The 23,284-nt window shown below is 43.2% G+C and overlaps 1 protein-coding gene, 1 non-coding gene and 1 pseudogene across 2 annotated transcripts in view; 1 reads left to right on the plus strand and 2 right to left on the minus strand.

The window, feature by feature from the left end:
- Positions 1 to 249: 249 nt before the first annotated feature.
- On the minus strand, positions 250 to 2,472 carry LOC142832572 (DNA-(apurinic or apyrimidinic site) endonuclease 2 pseudogene; annotated as a pseudogene).
- A 3,566-nt stretch (positions 2,473 to 6,038) lies between these two features.
- Cd38 (CD38 molecule) overlaps positions 6,039 to 23,284 on the minus strand; it is a 39,684-nt gene continuing 22,438 nt past the window's right edge. Inside the window, exons 3-9 of the mRNA XM_075943672.1 lie at positions 18,595 to 18,724; positions 17,284 to 17,419; positions 15,207 to 15,292; positions 12,766 to 12,839; positions 10,749 to 10,841; positions 10,350 to 10,436; positions 6,039 to 8,055 (exon numbers count right to left, since the gene is read on the minus strand). Of these exons, the coding sequence (XP_075799787.1) occupies positions 7,992 to 8,055; positions 10,350 to 10,436; positions 10,749 to 10,841; positions 12,766 to 12,839; positions 15,207 to 15,292; positions 17,284 to 17,419; positions 18,595 to 18,724 (670 nt within the window). The 3' untranslated portion in view covers positions 6,039 to 7,991. The remainder of the gene's footprint in view (positions 8,056 to 10,349; positions 10,437 to 10,748; positions 10,842 to 12,765; positions 12,840 to 15,206; positions 15,293 to 17,283; positions 17,420 to 18,594; positions 18,725 to 23,284) is intronic.
- LOC142833252 (U6 spliceosomal RNA) lies at positions 9,387 to 9,490 on the plus strand. The gene has a single exon (XR_012907381.1). It is a non-coding gene; the product is annotated as a U6 spliceosomal RNA (small nuclear RNA).

Raw genomic sequence — 23,284 nt, forward strand, 5'->3', positions numbered from 1 at the left:
TAACTGTGGTCTCACATTTGTGTCACTTGGCAAGAAGCACACACGCTGTTATGTCATTGTACAATATCCTTAGAGGGGTGTAGGTGAGTTTTCTGCATAGAGAACAGATACACCATTGTTTGGTTCCCAAACCAGAGACACTTTCATTTGTTTCACTGAAAAATAGCACAAACTTTGTTTATGAACAAATACACTGCACATCGAGGGCATCGGGGTTTAACATTACAACTTTCTGGGAGGTTGGTTATTGTATGGACAAAGAGGACGGAAGGGAGGAGCGAGAAGAGGAATGTCTTAGGGGAGAAGAGAAGCTAGGGCAGGGAATGGAGAAAAGAAAGGAAAGGTGGGAAGGGAGGAAGGAAGGAAGGAAGGAAGGGAGGGAGGGAGGAAGGAAGGAAGGAAGGAAGGAAGGAAGGAAGGAAGGAAGGAAGGAAGGAAGGAAGGTAGCAACCCTCGGGGGAGAAGACAACTTAGGAGGTGGAGACCTGGCATCAGACCCTGCGCATGGATGACCAGGCCAGACATCCCCAGGCCTCAGTTGGTTCATCTGGTCCTGCTCCAGAGGAAGAAGTTGCAGCTTGATGAGGGGTCATTAGGAGGACCTTGTGGCCTGGCACACACATAGAAATGGCGGCCCAGGTTGGGTCCTGATTTTTTCACAATCCGCATTACACATGGCTCCCTGTGGCCTCTGCAGAGGGGTGCGGGTGAGGGCCCACTCAGCAAAGATTTCCAGAACGAGGCCTGTACCTCCTTCTCGTCTTTGACCTCAGAATCCTTGGCTTCTTCATCCACCATTGTGGTTGTCATATTCTCTTCTGGAGACTTTGGGGTAAGAAGCCTGGTCACCAGAGGCAGCCTAGGTAGTTCTACATCAGAAGTTTGCAAAAGGCTAGCAGAGGGTTGAAAATAACTCATCAAGTCTTTCTGGAGTCTTCTGGAGCCACCTTGACGTTTTGGAGGCCTGGATGAATGCCTGTGGGCCTGTGCTTTTTGCTGTTTCTGGACCTGGGCTTGATGGTTGGTCTGCAGGACTGGCTGCCCCCGCTTGAGTGCTTGTTCACGAGGAACTAGGAAGCCAAGAATCTTGAGCTGGGTACCTGCAAACTCAGGAAGGAAACGGGTGCACAGAGCCGGACACTGTTTTGCTGGTACACAGGACACATTCAAGACAGCTCCCACAGGGCAGTGGTCAGAGCCCATAACTTGAGGAAGCAGGAAGGCATCTTGGAAAGTGTCTACGATTAGAGTCCGGTCTCCCAGTACATAGTCAAGTCTGGTACCATAGTTGAGACGGCGGGCACCAGTGATCACTGACCAGCAGGTGAAGGCTCTCTCCTGTTTTGGATAGAAATAACGGTAGCTGTCTATAAAAGACCCTATATGGGACTCAGCCTGGTACTCCCCACCGACCAAGCCATCCATCCACTTACGCCCTGGGTCTTCTTCGAAGCACTCTAGATTTCCAGCATCACAGTGGTCAATGGGGCGGTGGGCTGTATTCAGGTCCCCCAGGATTATAACATGGCAGCCAGCTGCCAGGAGCGCTTCTGCCCTGATCTGCAGCAGGCGATAGAAACGCATCTTAAAGGTCAGCCGCTCAGGCCTCCCAGGATTCGCATATGGGCAGTACACGTTGATCAGGGTCAAGGGCTTCTCCTTCCCTTCCCACGTGCAGATCTTATGCTGCGTCAGGAGAGCCCGGCCCTCACTATCCAGAGCCCGGAGCTGCTCTTGGGTGAACTCAGTCATGTTTCCATAGCAACCAATATCCCCATTCAGAGTGGCAAACAGACCACTCAGGCCTTCTTCAGCAGCCACTGGGGTAGCACTGTCCTTACAGAAAGTGGCTACACCAGAATAGCCACTCGGGCCGCGGCTGAAGCTGAAATAGGAATTATAGCCCTCAACGACAGCCAGGGGCTCCATTAGTGCGTCTCTGGTCACTTTGGTCTCCTGGAGACAGACAATATCCGCATCTAGCTCTTCCAAAATGTGTCGCAAGAAAGTTGAACAGTTACCTGGTACCTGGCATCCCAGAGCTTGCAGGGCCCTCCGGATCCCGTTGATATTCCAGCTTACCACGCGCAACATTTTGGTAGACTGTACCGTTTCACAGACTGTATATATAGGCATAGTCAGACTTTTATCCGGAAGTTAACTGGCTCCCACCTTCCTCGTGCATTTGCGCAGATGTTCTTAGCCCCCAAAGTACCGGCGGGGCTTCAAGTTCAGTTCTCTTTGGTGAGAGATGAACTATGGTGAGAACAGATTCCAACGAGGAAGGAAAGCTGGGTTGTATATGCTGGTGACGTCAGCACTCAGAAAACTGACGCAGGGGTTTGCAAGTGTAAGACCTACCTGAGCTACGCAGCAAGACCATGTCCAAAATCCAGGGAAGAGTCAATGGCAAGAGGAACGTCTATGGTCCTTTTCTTCTGGCTGCACACAGGCCAGACTCCTGAGTCCCCGATTTCCTTCCTCCTCTACTCAAAAGTCCCTTTGATGCATCAGTTTACAATTGGCTTTCCAAAGACTATTACTAAAAAGCAAACAGTGTTCTTCCTAACATTTAACAATCAACCAAGCAGAGTCTTCCCAAGACACCCAAGTTACAAACATGGGAATTTCTTTTTGGGATACACCAGTCACTGAAGAGGCAGTCTTAGCTTGTAGTGTTGTCTTTTGTATCTGAGAGCATGCCAACTTGAGTTGGGCTGCTTTCACACAGTAAAAGAACAACATGGAGGGTAGCTGAGACAAAGGTAAAGAAAATATGTACTTTGCCCAAATATTTTGTAGTTTTGTTTGTCAGGTAAGAATACTGATTCATATAATTAGTGTACATTGCCACAAACAAACACACACATGCACACACACACCCTTTCAAGCACTCAGTCTACCACTTCAGAACTCTCTTTGAAACTATTCTTCAAATATTGTAAAATCAGAAGTCACCACAGTAGGAAAAGGGTGAGCCTAAGGAAGTTGGAAGAGGGACATGAGGTCTCAGGTTATTTCTCCACCCTTTGGCTAGCTATGATGAAAGACAAAGTAGGGGAAGTGAGAGAAGTTTATAAAGCAAAACAGAGTGTGGAAAGAGGAAACAGAAGGTCTGTGAGCAAACAGTCATCCATCAGTCACAAAGAAGAGGAACATGATCCCAAAAATTCTACCATGGATCTTTTACAACTCATAAACACTTTCAGTAACGTAGCAGGATACAAGATAAACTAAAAAAAAATTAGTAGCCCTCCTTTACACAGATAATAAACAGACTGAGAAAGAAATCAGAGAAACATCACCCTTCACAATAGCCACAAATAGTATAAAATATATCAGAGTAACTCTAACCAAACAAGTGGAAGACTTGTATGATAAGAACTTTAACTCCTTGAAGACAGAAATTGAAGAAGACCAGAAAGTGGAAAGCTCTCCCATGCTCTTGGGTAGGTAGAATTAACATAGCAAAAATGGCAATCTTACTAAAAAGCAATCTACAGATTCAATGCAATGCCCAACAAATTCCCAGCAAAATTCTTCACAGACCTCAAAAGAATAGTACTCAACTTCATATAGAAAAGCAAAAAACCCAGGATAGCCAAAACAACCCTGTAAATAAAAGAACTTCTGGAGGCATCACAATTCCTGACTTCAAACTCTAATACAGAGCTACGCTACTGAAAACAGCCTGGTATAGGCATAAAAACACACACGATAATCAATGAAAGTAATTGAAGACTCAGATATTAATCCACACATCTATGAACACCTGATTTTTGACAAAGAAGCAAAAAATATCAAATGGAAAGAAGAAAGCATATTTAACAAGTGGTGCTGGCATAACTGGATATCAATATGTAGAAGAATGAAAATAGAATTATATCTGTCACTATGCACAAAACTCAAGTCCAAATGGATCAAAGACCTCAACATAAAGCCAGTCACAATGAACCTTATAGAAGAAAAAGTGGAAAGTATACTTGAACTCATTGGCCCAGAAGAACACTTCCTAAATATAACCCCAGTAGCACAGACACTGAGAGAAACAATTAATAAATGTGATCTTCTGAAACTGAAAAGCTTCTGTAAAGCAAAGGACATGGTCAACAAGACAAAACAACAGCCTACAGAATGGAAAAAGATCTTCACTAACCCCACATCAGACAGAGGTCTGATCTCCAAAATATACTAAGAACTCAAGAAATTGGTCATCAAAAGAACAAATGATCCAATAAAAAAATGGAGTACAGACCTAAACAGAGAACTCTCAATAAAGGAATCTAAAATGACTGAAAAACACATAAGGAAATGTTCAACATCCTTTGTCATCAGAGAAATGCAAATCAAAAGAACTCTGAGCTTCCATCTTACACCTGTAAGAATGACCAAGATCAAAACCACTGATGAAAACTTATGCTGGAGAGGATGTGGGGTAAAGGGAACACTTCTGCATTGCTGGTGGGAATGCAAGCTGGTACATTCCCTTTGGACATCAGTGTGGCAATTTCTCAGAAAATTAGGAAACAACCTTCCTCAAGACCCAGTAATACCACTTTTTGGTATATATCCAAAGGATGCTCAATTTTACCACAAGGACATATGCTCAACTATGCTCATAGCATCATTGTTTGTCATAGCCAGAACCTGGAAACAACTTAAATGTCTCTCGACTGAAGAATGGGTAAGGAAAATATGGTACTTTTCTACAATGGAGTACCACACAGCAGAAAAAAATAATGACACGTTGAAATTTGCAGGCAAATGGATGGAGTTAGAAAACATCATATTGAGTGAAGTAACTCAGACCCAGAAAGACAATTATCACATGTACTCACTCATGAGTGGTTCTTAAACATAAAGCAAAGAAAACCAGCCTACAAATCACAATCCTAGAGAACCTAGACAACAATGAGGACCCTAAGAGAGACGTGGATCTAATCTACATGGGAAGTAGAAAAGGACAAGATCTCTCGAGTAAATTGGGAGCATGAGGACCTTGGGAGAGGGTTGAAGGGGAGAGGAAAAGCAGGGAGAGGAGCAGAGGAAAATGTAGAGCTCAATAAAATCAATTTAAAGAAAAAGAAAAGGAACACGGAATATTTTTGTGCATGTAGGTCATCAAGCCCTTAGGGCTGGAAATGGCTGCAGGGTCAATGGTCTAGATGCTCAAAGTTAGAACTACAGAGAGAACAGATTCAGGGTTCCGTGCTACAATGATGAAAGGTGGGGTAAGAAGAAGGAACACTCTAGCCCCAAGCCATCTCTGTGCCCCCGCCCCAAGGGCCCTCTTCAGCACCATATGAAAACCTTGTGATTTGTCTCCTCTGAGATTTCCACTGGCTTAAAACATGACCTCGGAGGAGTCTTCATGGGCTTGCCTTACAAGTTGATTTCTACACTATACACGTCATCTTGGAGGGGATGTGAAGGCCAAGTAGTTCCTGACACAAGCAGCCACTTCCAAAGTATGTTCGTGAGCAACAACATTAGTGAACCCTGAATCTGGTATCCACCCTTCACAGTAAAGCAGAAGAGTCTCGTGTAAAAGCTCTAGGCTGCAGGCTTCACTGTCACGCATCTGGTTCTGAGGACATTCTGTCATAGGAGCTACTTGAAAGCTGGGACCAATGTGAATCCCTGTTGGACTATCTGAACCACAGCCTGTAAGCCAAGCAAATAAATCCAGTGTGTGTGTGTGTGTGTGTGTGTGTGTGTGTGTGTGTGTGTGTGTGTTGTTGTGTTCGTATGGGATTTACGAGAATGTATGTATCCTGACTAATGCAATACAAATTTGTCAAGGCTTTATGACATATTGCCAATTTTCATTATACAGGTTATTACCATACTTCTTCTCTCTTTCTCCCTCTCTGTGTATGTGTGCCGGTTCACATGTATTCATACATGAAAAGGCTACAGAAAGAACTCAGTTGTCTTCCCTTAGATACCTTCTACCTTGATTTTTGAGAGAGTCTCTCTTTGGGACTTGGGCAGTGCCTGTCTCCAACATTTATGCTATTTTCAATAAACCAAGGAAATTCTTTGAGGCTGTAACAATTTAGTTTTATTAATATCTACAAAACACACTTATTTTTAAAGACAAACTAAAAATATTCTCTGGATGTTGAGAAGTAAATAATGCTTTTCTAAATAACAGTGGAACCAGGAATGATTTTAAACTGAATGGCAACCAATACAGGCATACAGAGAACTTCAGTGCTGCAGCAAAAGTGGGACTCGGAGGAAAACCCCCAGCACTAAAATACATGTGTAAGAAAAGAAAACAGGCTGCGATATCAATGATCTAAGCATCTGTCTCAAAACAGTTGAACAAAGATATCCAAGGAAGCTAGAAGAAATAAGACATTTTTATATTTCTAAAATTAGAGGAAAAAAAGCACAATTAGATAAAATAAAGAAAGAAAGCTAAAGATTGTAGGTTTGAAAACAGCAGCAACAATTGGTAATCCCAAAGCAAGGCTGATCTAAGAGAAAAAGGATAGAAAACAAATCGCCAATATCAGCAACAAATGTAGTTTAACTCAAATTTAACTCAATATTTTTTTTTGTTTCGTTTTGTTTTTTTTTGGGTTGTTTGTTTGTTTTTGTTTTTCTGCTTTGTTTTGTTCTTTTGAGACAGGGTTTCTGTGTGTAATAGTCCTGGCTGTTCTAGAACTCACTATGTAGACCAGTAGACCTGCAACTCAGAGATCTGCCTGCCCCTGCCTTCCAAGTGCTGGGATTACAAGTCTGTGCTACCACCATCTGGCTCACTAACTCAATATTTCAACAAAAATATTTTACTACCTATAAAGGGCACCAAGTATGAGCAGGAAAGGAAATAGGATGCAATGAATTAGTTTTGAAAGTGTCCATAAAATTCACATTTCAGGCTGGGCAGTGGTGGCACACGCCTTTAATCTATGTCAGCACTCGAGAGGCAGAGGCACGCAGATCTCTGTGAGTTCAATGCCGGCCTGGTCTTCAGAGTGAATTTCAGGACAGCCATGACTGTTACACAGAGAAGCCCTGTCCCAAGAAACAAAAGAAAACAATCACATTTCCAATTCCATTACATTCAATTTAGCACAACAACATTCTCTGGACAATAATACAGGCTACTATCCATTTGGTGGTAAAGGCCTAGAAAAGAAGAAATATCATATGTTGTGAAGTTTGAAAGACCGGAGTCAGCACCAGCTCTAATCATGATCCCCAGAATGTGACTTTAGGAACGTTTATAACCTCTCTAAGCTCCATTATCTCATTTTTTTTTTAAAAAAAACGGAAAACAATAGTCAAACTTATTGGCACATGTTGGAAGGGTGAAAGATTAAAACAGCAAGCATGTTCAAGTTCCCACAGAACACCTTCCCCGTAATAACCCATGACCTCAGGTTTACCATTTGAATATTTGTAGGAAAAAGAAACATTGAAGAAAAATAAGGCCATTCATTTGAAAAGCTTGACGTTTCATTTTCTTTGTCCATTTTGGCAGGGAGGTTTGATTGCCTATTTATTTATTATTTATTCTCATTCCACAGTCCTCCCACCCACTCCTCCTGCTCCTCCGTGGATTGTCAATTGTTCAATAAAAATGATATTACCAGCTGTGCTGAGGATGGAGCTCAATGGTATACAGGCTTAACTACCATGTGTGAAAGTTTTCGAGTTTGCTTTTCAGTTTCATTAAAAGAGGAAAAAAAAAGAGAGTTAACAATATTTGAACAAAATACAGCACCACATGAGAAAGTTAAAGTGAAATAACAATATACAAGTTTAGCTCTGTTTCATGGAATAGTTTTTTTCTTGAGTAGTATACAGTAAGAACTAAACCGATCGTGTAACGCTGCCCAACTTTGTTGGGAAGTCCTTCCATCTTGAGTGCTGGCATTATATAAGAGCGCGCTCTCTGATAGCTCCGGCTGTGTGCCCGTGTAGTTTCTGAGAGACTCTCATCTTGACCAGCAACAGGGGGTCTAGGATCCAAATCACATGCCAAAACGGCATGACGGATGCTCAGGGTTCTTCACACACTGAACAAACCTGACAGGCCTGTGGGAGAGAAGTAAGAAAGGAAATCAAGGGACAGGTTGAGGACTGGCAAGATGGGTCATGGGGTAAAGGGACTCACTGCCATGCCATGCCCGATGACCGGAGAGCTTGATCTCTGGAGTTCATGTGGTGGAACAAAGCCCTGATTCCTACAAGTTGTCTTCAGATGCTCACATGAAAGCTATGGTATGTGCACACATGTACAGATGTACATACATACAGTAAATAAACATAAATGTTACAAAACTTTAAGAGGAAAGAGACTGAACGATGTACCTTATGGTCCAACTCATCAATGAAAGAAGACCTTTTGGCAACCAAAGGAAAACGGACCACTGACCAACTACACACATGCCTCTCCTCAGCATCAACACAGAGAACTGCCTAGCCCAGGAGTAAACGACTTGAAAAGGTGCCTCATACGGGTGCAGTTCACTTGTAAGGCCACAGAAATCAATGCCAAGGACGGAGTGTGATGGAAATATATGGAGGTGAAAAGTGAACCTCTGGTTCAAATGTGTCACAAATCTTTGACAGCTGCTGATCACAAGATAGCAGATGTGGCCACAGAGAGCAGGCCCACCCACATTCTTGAGGATTCTGCCTTCCCCAGTTAGGGAGCTTCCTGATGACTTCTGGGGGAAAACAAGAGACAGCACAGAACTCAGGGACTGTCCTTAAGAGGTATGGATGCGGTCAGAGGGCAACGCTTCCTCTACACGTAGCCCACTTTAGTATCTAACTGGTAAATTTAAAGGACTGTCATTTCCATAAATGTGAGCTCACAAAACTACTGAGTCTATGTTCCGCAACCTCCTCCAGCCTGCCAGCACTCTTTCCCGTACAAAACATTTTTGCATCTTCGCCTCATCAGCTGTCTACGGAGTTTCTTTTATAGCTGATCTTTTCTTCTGCTTTTTTTTCATTTAACTTCTGCAGCATGTTGATTTTTTTTTCCTGGCAGTTTCCAAAGAAGAGCCAGCTTGATTGATGGGAAATTCAAGTCATCTGGGAAATGAGCCACCCATCCATTAAATCTGCCTTTGAGGTATGGTAGGCAACGTAAGGAGGCATACAATTACTCCGCCTCTTCAGCCAGTGCGTACGTCACAGAGCCTTTTCTCTGGGCTTTGGTCTTGGTTGAAGCTGCTCCTCATGGGAAAGCTTCAAAAGTCCTGCTCACTCTGTAGAAAGTGGCTGGCTGTCCCTGTCTGAATCATTGGCCATAACTGGTCAAAAACAATGAGGGGAGTTTTGGAGTTACAGGTGACTTTAAAGATATATGCCAGTCCATAGGTTAATGCTAAGTTCTTGTTAAGAATTTACATTAGGTGCTCACTTCGGTAGCACTGACACTAAAATTGGAACAATACAGAGAAGATTAGTATGACCCTTGCAGGAGGATGACACACAAATTGTGACGCATTCAATTAAAAAAAATAATTTACATTGGTTTTGGTTTTAATCTAGAAAAGATAAGTCTTTGTAGACTGCCGGGTGGAAATTTACCAAAAAAAAATAGGCATTTACATTTGAATCTAACCAAGGAGATTTCACATGCAAATTTATAGCCAGTCACGGAATCTTAAAACTTGGGAGAAAAGTCTTGGCGAGGCATGTTTCTGTTCCCCTGAAGCCCAGTAGTAAAGCAGGAAGTGTGTCCTCCGAGCGTCAGTCAGCGTCTGGGGCAAGTCACTGCTTAGGGCTGGCACGAACGGAGGAAGAGGATGAATGGCCAGGCAGCCAGAGTGAAGCCATTGGCTAGGGAGACAAGCTAGGTTTGGTGGCACAGCAGAAGCTATCACATATCATATGCCACCAAGGCCTGAGAGGCATCGCTGAAGCCTGCTCAGGTCACACAGCTGCTTTGTTCACAAGAGATCATTTACTGGCCTGGATACATGGCTCGGTGATTAAGAGCACTGACTGGTCTTCCAGAGGATCCATGTTCAATGTCAGACTCTCACATGGTGACTCACAACTGTAATTCCGGCTCTGGGGACCCAATGCCCTCTTCGGCCTCCAGGCACAAATGTCATGCACAGACACGGATGCAAGCAAAATACTCATACATTAAAAAATAAAATATTTAGAGGGTTGGATAGATAGCTCAGAGGTTAAGAACACTGGCTGCTCTTACAGAGGTCCTGAGTTCAATTCTCACAAGCCACATGGTGGCTCACATCTATCTCTAGTAAGGTCGGGCTCCCTCTTCTGGCCTGCAGACACACATGCCGGCAAAATACTGTTTACATTAATAAACAAATCTTAAAAAAATAAAAGAAATCAATTACCTGTAGTTATCCTGGCAGGAAAATGCAATATTCCTTTTTTGCACAATCAGCTTCAGTTCATTTATGGAGGATCCTGAGCATGAGTTACTAGGGAAGAAAGAAAATATTCAAGTAATCTGATCTTTCAAAGACCCTCTGAGTGTCTGACTTCCTCTGCATAACTGCTCCTGGGAACAGCAATGAGTAGAGGTGGAACAGAGGTCCACCTCTTGGGTTCTCAGGTCAGCAGGAACAGAGGTGGGAAGCCGGCACTGTCCTTTGTGAAGACAGAATTAAGACATTAGAAGGAGGACTCAGAGCAGAGTGAGCATGCAGGTCTGTCCCCGCTGCGCTCTCGTGACCTTGCATTTTTCACAGGCTGACTCAAAGACTATCAGTCTGCTACAGACAGTGACATACCTGGAACCTGCTTCGATGTTATGCATCACCCAGGCCTGGAGTTTATGAACCTTATTTGGGTCCAGATTAAGGACTTCCACACTTCCAAAGGTACTAAAACAGAAGAGATAAAGAATATCCTTGATCCCAGGCCAGCTGTCAGAACTCACCCAGCTGGACACCATTGAGCAGAACATATCTCGCCTCCTACCTTTCCCCATTTGACATGACTCTTGGTTTCCAAATTTAAAGATAAGATTTTTTTTTTCAAGACAGGGTTTCTCTGTGTTACAACTCTGGCTGTCCTGGAACTCACCAAGATCACCTGCCTCTGCCTCCCAAGCTAGGATCAAAGGCTTGCAGTGGAGACTTCCCAGCCCAGATGAGATTTTAACTATACTTCGGTGCTGATTAATACATATGAGATACTTAATGTAGTACTACCAGAGAGCCGCTTGCAACCACAGAATCTCTGCTCACCGATGCCTTTTTAGATTCGTCCTTGTTAGTGTGGACAGCTACCTTCCCTGTGGCAGGGACTTAGCTCTCTAATATCAGATGACAAGATTCTGAATGCTAGCTAGCATCTTCACCCAGAACCCATAGGAAACAAGGGTCAGAAGAAGACAAAAGAGTTAATGTTGCTTTGTAAAATTAAATATTGAAACAGAAGAGAGGAACAATTAACAAGGGGTACCTAGAGTGCCCAGAAAAAAATTAATACATGCTTCCATCTTCAGAAGTATTTTTTTTTTTGATTTTTTGAGACAGGGTTTCTCCGTAGCTTTTTGGTTCCTGTCCTGAAACTAGCTCTTGTAGACCAGGCTGGCCTCGAACTCATAGAGATCCTCCTGCCTCTGCCTCCGAGTGCTGGGATTAAAGGCGTGCGCCACCACCGCCTGGCTCTCCAGAAGTATTTTTATCAGAGAAAAATTAGAGAACAAAGGCCATTGACATGACAGAAACTAAGAGGAGAAGGAGGCCTGGGACGGGAGGCTTGAGGGTGGACCAATTCAGTCCTGAGGAATAAATGAGAAAATAATAGATGATATGCCGTGGGGAGTTTTCATTAGACATGGAACTCTCTCTTGGTTTAGCTCTATAACATCCTCACCTCATCACTTATGCATACAGGGACTCCCAGAGGTTAGCTGCCTGCCCAAGGTCACACAGGGTGTGTGCGATGACCTCTGGTGTCCACCCTGTTAAATCATTAGTGCTTTGCTGACAGTGCTGCCATTAGACAGTGAAGAGCAGAGCCCAGCATGGCTTCTGATGCCCCAGGACACCTCTGCTGCTGAACTGGAGAGACAAGTGAGCCATTATTCCTGAATGGTGGGGATGCAGACAGGGAGAAGTGGGGAGGCAAGCCAGACAGTATGGGTGAAATGGGAGGACAGAATGCGAGGGGGAAAGAGAGCTGAGAAGACTAGGTGAGACCTCAGAAAGTGAAGAACAGTAGCTGCTCACCATATAATGGCCCTTAGGAACGGTGGAGGATTTCAGACAAAGGAGAAAACAGAGAAAATATTAACCCAGGAAGAGAAACATCTTCCAAGAATACAAAACACTCCTTTTTTAAGATCAGCTCTTCGGGAAAACTCAGAGACAGATATTGGGGTTCAACCTGAAGACAGAAAAGTAAAGCAGCCAGCCACTGGGTCTTATCTCAAACCTCTGTCCAAAAATGGTGATCCTGCTTCTAGGAAACCTCAGATTGAGACTGAAACTGAGGACTGTCTCCTCCCGTTTTATAACCCTCTCTAAGTCTTGGATTAAGGGTGTGTACCAGTACCACCTGGTTTCTATGGCAAACTAGTGTAGCTACTGAGATTAAAGGTGTATGTCATTGTGGCTACTGGGATTAAAGGTGTGTGTCATTGCTGCCTGGTCTGTAAGACTGGCCAGGGTGGCTGTTTTACTTTTCTGATCCTCAGGCAATCTTTATTTATTAAACTACAAATGAAACACCACTATAACTATGGTAACTGTGATAACTAACCCTTGTAAACAGGCTACAAGGAAAGGAAAGAAGTACCTGTTTTTGTAAAAGGGCTCACTGAGAGACCCATTGAGCATCACTTGGACCACACCACAGGCAGTTTCTGCAAACTTAAAAAAGAAGTCCATCATTATTCTCCAGTAATTCCATTCAAAAGAGTACGTATATTAGCTAGGAGGGAGAAAATAGCCCCTACACTTTCAGCCCAGGAATGGTGAATCTATCCAATAGTCTAACACATTGAAAATATTTGCTTTGCATGAGTTCTTGATGCAGCTTTGCTAGTCTGTAAGTGATGTGGAAGTTGAAAGTCTAGAGTGAGAAACAGAGGATCTCTAGAGGAAGGAAATGAAGGCACTCAACTGGTGTCATGTACTGTAGAGGCTACGCCTTATTTAGCCGAAGCAAGATGGACAATTTAGGGGCAAGGGAAATGGAACACTGTGGAAAGAGAAACTTAGGTAAGAGCCAATGACCCCAAGGCTCTAAAAAAGACACCAAGAGAAAAAGGAGATGGCCTGAAGAACCCCCTCTGTAGACCAGGCTGGCCTTTGAATAGAGAGAGTTTTATTTCCTCAAGCAAAAAAATTTCATCTGGAAAATTCGTTAAGAACTGGAGTGAACCATGTGAATGTTCACTGTGCAGCTTCCTCTGAAGACAGTCCAAGACCTCTGGGACCTGGGTCTCCTTCCGTGACATTTGTGCACAGTACCTAATACATTTCATCGTAGCGATGGGTGGAACAGCTTTAGCCATCAGTATGAAGAGCTCCGTGAGAAACAAGAGCTTGGCTTCCCAGGATCTTCTAGAGTCTTTAGTGATCTATACCTGGTACATGGCAGAGGGGAAATTTTGCTCAGTAAAATTCCAAGGAAAGAAAAGATGGCAGGAAAAAAAGACGATACTTTATACTAGCGATTAGGAAAGAACGAGGAAGCGCCGTATAGGAGACAAAATCCCTGTCCCAAAGACTAGGTGGGATTCAAATGAAGCTGTGACAGGAAAGGGCTGTAGGTTTCAGAAAGCAGTGGTGTTTGCCAGGGAAGCATCAGTGGATGCTGTAAAGTCAGTTCACGGAAGGCCGAGTATGCAGTTGAAGAAATTGACATTATTCTGCAGGTGACTTCTACACTGCTGAGTGATCTGGAGTGGAATTATGAAGTCCATTGGTGCTTGTCTTGCTACAGAGGGAGATTAGCAGATGGGCACCCTAACACTGATGAATCATCATTAAACACTGACCCAGCAGAGCACTGGACCTCACAAGGTAGAATTTTCATGAGTCCCCTGACATAAGGAAAGCTTGGCTCAGTTGACCTCAAAGTCACATGACTTAGCAGCAAGATGACCTGAAGATTCAAACCTGTAAGAAGAACCATCTTTACTGTCAAAGATAGGGACTAGACTTTTTGCCTTCTTCCATGAGGCAAGGATCAAGGTGCTCGTGCTGCAGTGTCTCAGAAGTCAGGATGTCTTCAGTCGCCCTCACCATTTAACTCTTAGTACCAAGGGTTGAAATGGGAGTACAAGAAAGCAATACATATATATATATATATATCACATGACCTGCTGTAGAAAGTTTTAATGATGGTGTGGCTATAAAACATATCCCAGAGTTGATGGCATAAATGAAAAGCATTCTCTTAAAAAGCAATAAAAATCTACAGTGTCTCTGAGTGCTCAAAACATGTAGTAAGTGTTCGACAATATTAGGCCAACCAGCTATAATTAATGTAGACTTCTGTGTGTTTCTTTGGGACTGAACAGCTGTGGAATGTGGTGGGATAGAAATCTCTGTCAACAAATATGTTTGGATTTTTTCTTTTCCTTTCACTTGTTTTTCTTGATCATTTTCATTTTCCCCCCATTGGTCTACTTACAAAGGAATTTTTATTACTGAGGCACAACTAATGGGGAAAAAAGTAAATATGCTTATGCAATTTCAAGTGAAGTTATCTCTATGGTGTGAGGCGAGGGAGCTAGTGTTTCTCAGCCCAGGCTCGAGATCTGGAATCAGCTAGTAGCTTCCATGATTGCTTGCACCTCCATGGCGCTGCTCCAAAGTGGCCATGGTATTCATGATATTTTATTTGGCTATTGTGAAGACAGAGCTCTTAACTCCTGCAAAGAGTTGGGAACATATTAAATGGTCCAAAAACTCAAACTATTAAAACTTTCCCAGAAATCCAGCCAAAGCCTGGGTCCCAAGATTAAACCAAACCTAGCTTCCTGATAGACATGGCCAATGAATATTATGCACTCGTTGAGGGGTAGGGATTTTTTTTTTCTGAGCTTGCAAAGTTTCTGTGGGTGGGAAAGTCATCTAGCATGTATCTCTGAGCTTTTGTTCTCAGAAAAGGTTTCCACACTTTCACACCTACAAAGATCTGTGACCCAAAAAGGGTCCAAATCAACCAACCGTTGACCAGACAGTGCCTTCAGTCAAAACTCTAGAACTGAACTACTTGGAGCTTACCTTTCGGGAAATCTCTTTCCAGAACACCGTGACAGGATTGTTGGGACAGTTTTCACTCCAGTGTGGGCAAGAGTCATAGTTCAGGTCTAAAACACATAGTTTATAGGAAATAGTTAAAGTGGAAATGGAAATGTACCTTTGGGCTCGTTCTTGGCTGACAATGACAGTGGGAGTGTTTTCCAATGACATTTTTGCCAAGGCTTGAGACTGGAGAATGGACATATCTTGACCCAATTTGACTAAGTGTCCCCTGAATTCCTTCCAACTACTTGCCTTCCCTTCCAGATCCCAGACAGGAACAGTGTGATGGGTTTTGACTCATTATTCTGGGAAATGACAATAAAAAATTTGCCCTAAAGAGACCAACCCCCATCACTCCCCTGGAGTCCAGGAACACTTAGAGAGAGAGAAGGCCAGGCCTTTGCCGGAAGAAGACATATCCATAAGACACTTCTCTGGTTTCTGGCAGTTCTCTCTGTGGAGAGTTTCCTTCTCAACCCCCAGAAGTTTGGGGGCTCAGGTGGTCTCAGGTTTTCTACAGGCAGCCCCATAAGAACAGATTCAGCCCTTAGGGCGGTATAAAGCCTAGAGTGTGGCTACATGGTTTCTATGACACTGTAGGCAAGGTTATCTACCTTAGTATATAAACATTTGCTGAGGGTTAGCATCTGGAGATAGAGGGTTGAATCAGTGGGAGCCCTGCCTCCTACAGCATGTCATGTAGCGAAGACCAATACCCAGAGAAAGATTAACTTCTGCTGTGCAACATTACCAGAAAAATTCAGGTTGAATTTTTGCCTTGGACAAGAATCACTTTAGACAGACTCTAAAGAGGAGGAGGGTACCTTATGCAGATGGCACATGCAGAGGCAAAGAGCTGTGCTGGGCTCTGATCAGAAAAGGGGAACGATAAAAGATGATGCCCCTGATATACAGAAGCCATGCTAACATAAGGAACTTAGACCATTAGTCTAGAGGTGAGGAGAGAAAATTAGGATTTCAAAGGAGATAGACATGGTCAGATGTTTACTGTAAGAAAACCTCTGTGGTGTCAGATCTAACGGAGACTGATCCAGAGGGGTAAAGAGTCATCAGTGCAGCACTCCCAGCAAGAGTGGGTGCCAGTGTGCTGGACTCAGACAGTGTGAGCAGAGATGAAGAACAGATGAGTTTCTGGGCACATAGATTGCTTTGTTATGAAGAGAAAAGAAGGGGTGATCACAATAAAGAATGGGGATGATACCTTAAGATTCTCATGCTAAATATCTCAATATAATAATCAGTTCACTATGTCTATTTATAACCAAACATTACACTGCACACCTTTAAGTATATATAATTTCAGTTTCAAAATGACTTTAAAAGTGACTCATAGTTATGTTCAAGAATGCATGATTCAGAATGCATTAAGATATACAGGTTAAGGAGGCCACTACTTGTAAAAAAAAAAAAGAGAGAAGAGAAAGAGGAGAGGGAAGGAGTGGATAAGGGAGGAGAGCAGGAGGGACAGGGAAAGGAGAGAGTAGGAAGGAGAACTGGATTTGGGGATGTCTGACCTCAACAGCATTATAAACTAGGACTGTGCTTTGATACAGCTTGGCTTGCCAACACTCACATTACCTTAATTCTCTATTGCAATGTGTTGAGTTGATGGGACCTCTAAAAGGAGCTGGGATCATGAGGAAATCTACCCTCATGAACGGATTAATGACTGCTATGGAGATTGGGTTGATTTCCTCTAGACTGTATTAGATCTCATGGAACTGTCACAAAAATAAATAATAACTAATGTCTTTCTCAGCTCTCTCTCTCTTGCTTCCTCCCTTATGGGAGGATTTCTGATCAGTCATCTCCTCCACATGTACTACTTCCCATCCCTCAGAGGCCAACTGCAGTCCTAAGCTCTGAAGCTGATATTTCCAGAGGACAGGGATTGCTGTTCTCTAAGAGCCTGACTTGCCATTAAGGGTACCAATGGCAATAGGGCATGTGCCTATTGACCTTTCAAGGTCTATTTCCCAGCTCAAAGATCCATTCCTCTGCACCCTGAGCCACCCCAGGTGATTGAGATCCTTACCAGAAGTGCTGGGGTCTCCACACCAACTGAGATCATCAGCAATGTAGCCCAGCAGTGTGTCCTCCAGGGTAAACATCTTCCCCTGGACCGAGGTATACTGATGAGCCAGGTGTTTGGATTTGCTCCAAAAGAGAGTCTGAGAAAGAATAAACACACAATTAAGTAGGTCCGAGAATAAATCCATGGGTTGGGGATGTGGCTCAGCAGTGGAATGACTGCTAGCACAAACGAGGTTCTGGGTTCCATCCCCAGAACAGCAGTCAATCGATCATTCCATCAATCAACCTTCTCTAAATAAAACTATCAAAGTGAATCACACCCACTACCTATTCAGAGAAGTCAGTTTGGTTACTGTCTGCCCTCCACGTCCTCTGTTCAGAGCAATGCACTTGGTACTCCTGGGGTAGGAGACACAGCAATCTCCAGCTCACTTAAAAACGGGACGGGCGGTGATAACCATGAGTGGGTTGAGGGCTTTACTTAGCTTCAGACATGAAAATTTTGCTTTAAACGCAGACTTTGAAAGAGTTGTACTCATAAGAGACCTTACCCAGTATATTCAAAGGACTGGAAACCAGGCTTCTAGGACACCAGGGCTTGTTCTATTTACATTTCAGTGGGTTTACATTTTTTTGTTTTGTTTTTTGTTTGATAGTTTTGTTTTTTAAGACGGAGTTTGTCTGTGTAGCTTTTGGGGCCTGTCCTGGAACTCTTTCTGTAGACTAGGCTGGCCTTGAACTCACAAAGATCCACCAAACTCTGCCTCCCAGATGCTGGGATTAAAGGCATGTGCCACCACAATCTGGCCTTCAGCTGGTTTACATTTCTTATACTTGGGCAATTTCTTTTCACCAAGCTTGAGATTCCTCGCTGGTGATAAAAGACTGATCTCTGGCTTGCCTACTCCGTAGGATGTCTCTGAAGAACTAAGAAGGTGAGGGCTAGGAGAGTAAAAATCACTCTTCAAATGCAAATTGGCCTTGTGTCACCATCTTCTTGTCTACTATATCATAATCCAGGAGAAGTTCCATAAGTATGTAAGTCTGGGTTATTTTTGTTCTTATGGGGTGGGGTTGATGTTAGATTCTTTTCTCTGTTCCCATCTCCTCTCTCTTACCCTCCTTCCCCAGATATCCTAAACCCTGAGGGTCTCCTAGTTCTCCAAAGCCCACCCTCTACCAATACTACCCCACCAACTGTATCAAATGATGCCCAATGCCAAGATTGCCTCTCTTTCTGCATCCTAACTCTGGTCCTGGGACCTCTTCCCTTTGGCTTTTATTCTCAAATGCGAAAGGAATAGCTTGTTACCTTGTCACATGGTACGGTCTGAGTGACCAACTTAATTAGTGGCTCATAGTCTTCCCCTGTGATGTTGCATGGATTCTTGGAAACAAATGCTCTTTTGAATGTACTCAGTATCTTCTTGCAGTCGTGATCGCTATAAAAGGAAATGTGGAAAACAGATTTTTCACTGGGTTTGGTTCTTAGCACCTACACAGTGGCTCACAACTGTGTGTTCAGTTCCAGAGGACACGACACCTTCACCTGGCCTCCATGGGCACTGCACATACACACAGGCAAAACAACAAGACACATAAAACAAAAATAAGTCTTAGAAATATTTTTGGAGCATAAATAATAGCAAGAAATGCTCCGCCTCTGCGAACCAAGCACCCAGGGCAGTCAGCCCTGTCCATCATCCTACCAGATGTGCACCGCATCCTCCCAGATGGAAATCAACCTCCATGCAGAGGCTCACTGAGGGTAAAATGGCCCAAGTGCTGGATAAAATTAAGAAGAAAATATGAAGAAAACTGGGGTTTTTTTGTTCTTATCCAACATCTTATATAAAATCACTTATGGTTTCTTAGTGCCCTCAAAAAGGACAAGATTTCAAAATGCCTAGCAGAGAGGACTGGACGTTCTCAACACAGAGAAGTCATAAATGCTGAGGTGATAAACACGCCAATCACTCTAATCTGATCATTATATAGTAGTGTATATGTGGACCAAAATGCCATATTGTGCCCATAAATATATCCAATACTATGTGTCAATTAAAACTTCAAATAAGTAGGGCTATTGCAGTTGGACTTGTTAATGTAGGACAGGGTTCTGTGCTCCCATGGCTTCCCTTGCCCCCAGGCAATGCTGACCCCAGTTATGTTTGAGAATCAGTGGACACAAATGAAAATGTAAGGTTCAATAATATTTCTATCCAAAGTCTAGACCAGGGTAGTTTAAGTCCATCAGCACCTGCCTTTGAAAACTATGCCAGGAAAACATTAGTGCTCTCCCTTTTACACACACAAACAGAAAAAGTTATGATGTTATGTACTTTAATGTCAATCAAAATTTATGGGGTACTATCATGGGCAATTTAGAAAATAGACGTTTGGCGGCTACTTTGCTTTCAGTAGGGTTTATGTTTTAATTCCAGCAATTGCTGCAGTGGCCTTCTCAAGAACTCTCTGTTCTAAGTTCCAGCTGTTGTAGAACCCCTCTACTTTCCCCCTTGGTAACATCTGCAGCCCTTGAGGCAGAATAAGACAGGAGACGGAGGCAGAAGAAGACGCAAGGCTGAGAGTGTTTCCCACTTTGAAGAAGGCCTGGTGGAAAGGGAAGTTATCAGCATTGAGAACCAGCCACACATCAGAATTCCTCATCAGCAAGCTCTTACTTAATCAGCAAAACTCACAATGTTCCCCAAATTATTCTTATATGCGTCTCTTAGGTCTTATACTCCAGTTCAAATTACAGTAAAGATTGGAGAAACCCGGGACTAAAACCTGAGTTCTCTTTTTGGGAGTGGAAACTGGAGCAATACTGCTGGATCTGACATGAAAGAGTTGATTCTACTTGGAAGAATTTGTATTTCAAAAAGAAAAACAAAAGCATCATCTTGCATATATCATAAAAATCGTTTTCAAAATCTTTTTACCCACTCTTTTCAAAAAAAATTGTAGCCAAATAGAAATATGTTAGGATTTAAGTTTTAGGGGGAAACCCCTAAGAAACACACTTTCAAAGTGTCCTTTCCTTTACTGCTAAAACCTTTTGTTGTTGCTCTCTCTCTCTCTCTCTCCCTATCTAATCTATCTATCTATCTATCTATCTATCTATCTATCTATCTATCTATCTATCTATCTATCTATCTATAAAACTGAGGTTGCCCAGAGGTGTTACTGGCTGCCATATTTATCATTCAAGCCAAGCATGACCAGAAGTGCTCCTGTCCGCCATTTTAATCCCACAAACATATGCTTCACAGTCTTTACCTAAGCATGCCCCCAGACTTGTGCACCATCTTTTTCCTTCTCGAACCTGATCTCTATGGTAAATCTTTCCCAACCTTATTTCTCAACTATGCTTGTCTTTAGTTTGTACTCATCAAGACACAATCTCCTCTTTTCTTATAATAACAAAATTTAGGAGTAGCTGGGACTACAGACACACAACACCATGACAGTGGTGGCATTGGGTGATTTCACTTTGGTTTTTGTAGTGCTAGGAACTAAACTCCCTGCACCACACATGCTGGGCAAGTGCTCTACCACTGAGATTCACTTTCCAGTCCATCCTGACTGTTTTTACACATACAGATAAATAGAGTCATTACACTTTGCAGCCCATTAGCATTAACGCCCTGACCTTCCTCTACCCTACCCTTGGCTACAATTCTCTCTGTTTCATTTCAACTATGCTAGGTACCTCATGCAACTGGAATCTTTATATATGTCTTACTTTACTTAGCATGATGTTCTTAGGATAGTCATGCTGTATTATATCTTAATTAGAGTTAGTATTGTTATGATAAAACCATGACGAAAATAGATTATAAAAGAAAGCTGTTAACTGGGGCTGGCTTAGAGCTTCAGACTGTGAGTCCATGAGCATCATGGCGGGAAGCATGGTGGCAGATGGGCAGGCTCAGTGTTGGAGCAGTAGCTGAGAGCTTACATCCTGATCTGCAAGCAGAAGGCAGAGAGAGCAAGAACGAGTCTGGCATTGGTCTTTTGAAACCATAAAGCTTCCTCACAGTGGCATATCTCCAATAAGGCCACACCTCCAAATCATTCCCAAGCAGTTCAACTAGGAACCAACTATTCAAATATACAAGTCTATGGGGGCCATTCCCATTCAAAACACCACATAGTATGTATTGACTCTTCTCCCCTTGGAATGCTGGACAATACCCCATTGTGTAATGTATCAATTTGTCTTCAGTCAATGGGCATGTAGGTTGTTTCTTCTATATGTTCTTTCATTTCATATTTTCTTGGGAGCTGCTGTAAGTTCTACAATGTGTCCCAGCTGGTATCAAGAAAGATAAACATATCTGTCCATGGGGCACTTAAACATACTCAAGAAAAACACTACTCAGTATTGGAGCAAATATGCGTGGTCCTGACCTGAATGTTAGCTCTCGCCACAGGGTCTTCGGTTCCAGAACCCATTATCTTTTCACATGCATTATCAGGTTAAGGAGCATGGAATCGGCTAATACGGCATCCCTCATCCTGGATCTCAAGATGTGAACTCTGGGGTAAGGAAAGTGACCTGCAGACCTGTTTATACAATGAACTTTTCCCTCCAGCTTTAAAATACTTCCTTGTTAAATCACACACGAAACACAGGTGGACTCCAAGGCCAGACTTTGTCAACAAGGTCAAGGAGATGGGTAATAAAAAATCTCAGACAAAACACAGAAAAGATGGCCACTCTGCTAAGTCCCCTGAGTTCCCCTTTCTATCCTGCCTATGGTACATGCTTTTTAGATGGGAATAGAAGGTAAGATCATGTGGTTAGCTAGAAGGACGTGGTTCAATTTCATTCCCCTAGAGGTCCTCATTTTGTGTGACTTTTCTGAAAGCCATACCTTACAGATTCTGAATATATTTTCTGGAAATGATGCTAGAAGCATAATACACTCAAGGGCATTCTGCTAAGGGTCTAAAAATAATAAGGTTCTGTTCTGGGTGCTATGGTCAGTCTATCTACCCAGGGTCCATATGACAAGGAAACTGGGCAAGTTCCCAGGTTTCTTTCTTTCCCTTGGGAACACTTCTTCCCAGACTGAGTCACTAGTGATAAGCTAGTTGCCTTAGCTGCTCCTCCCCTGGACAGGAAATGCATAGGTTGTTTGTGGAGATATTGGGGGGAAAGGAGGAAATGAAGAAGAAACGGCTCTGATTTTCAGAGAGGTGGAGCAATGTGACCTCATACCTAAACCACATCTTAAGTTTCTTCAGTTCATCTCAAGCAATTCTACAGAACACCAGCATCAGACAAAGCGATGGTAGATTGTAATTCAAATGCAGACAGAAAGAAGTCACACACATGAGGAAACGATGTAGAACGATCTTTGCACATGGCTAATAGAAGTGACAGCCACTTAACCTGTACCGACCTGAGCTTCATGCTTCCAGCCTGGTGGAGAGAATTCATCAAGATTTCATATCAAAGAATTCAGATGCATCCTGTCATCTCCCTAACATTGCACAGGTAAAGCCAGTCTCCTTGAATCTTCCCTTGAACCGCAAAACCAAGTCAGACCCCACATGTTTCCTGGTGGAAACCACACCTGCCTGCCCCTCCCCCCCCGTCGTGATGAGTATTTTGCCTTTCACAGAGGGCAATAAACCCGACTCACACAATCCTAGAATGTTCCCAGTGGTCCTGGGTTAAGGTCTAGACAGTAATGAACCATCTTGGGGTACCAGAGAATCTAAAAGCGTATGACAGCTGGAATGCCTTGGTGCATGTGGGAGCTGAACAGAAGTTCCACAAGAAGCCCCAGGCAGCCTTTTGACTTGCTGGAAGGAAGGTTTTCTGGTGGAGGAGAATCTTGGTCTAAGGGCAGTTTTTTCCCCTCTCTTTCAAGCTGGAGGCTTGGAGGCTTGGCATGGAGTAAGTTAGCCTGCGTGTCAGGCCTTGAGGTGGATGATGGGTACTCCCCTTTGCTACCCTCTGCTCCTGTCAATGGCCCCCTTCACTC

Source organism: Microtus pennsylvanicus, chromosome 12 (assembly GCF_037038515.1).
Source record: "Microtus pennsylvanicus isolate mMicPen1 chromosome 12, mMicPen1.hap1, whole genome shotgun sequence".
Lineage (NCBI taxonomy): Eukaryota > Metazoa > Chordata > Mammalia > Rodentia > Cricetidae > Microtus > Microtus pennsylvanicus.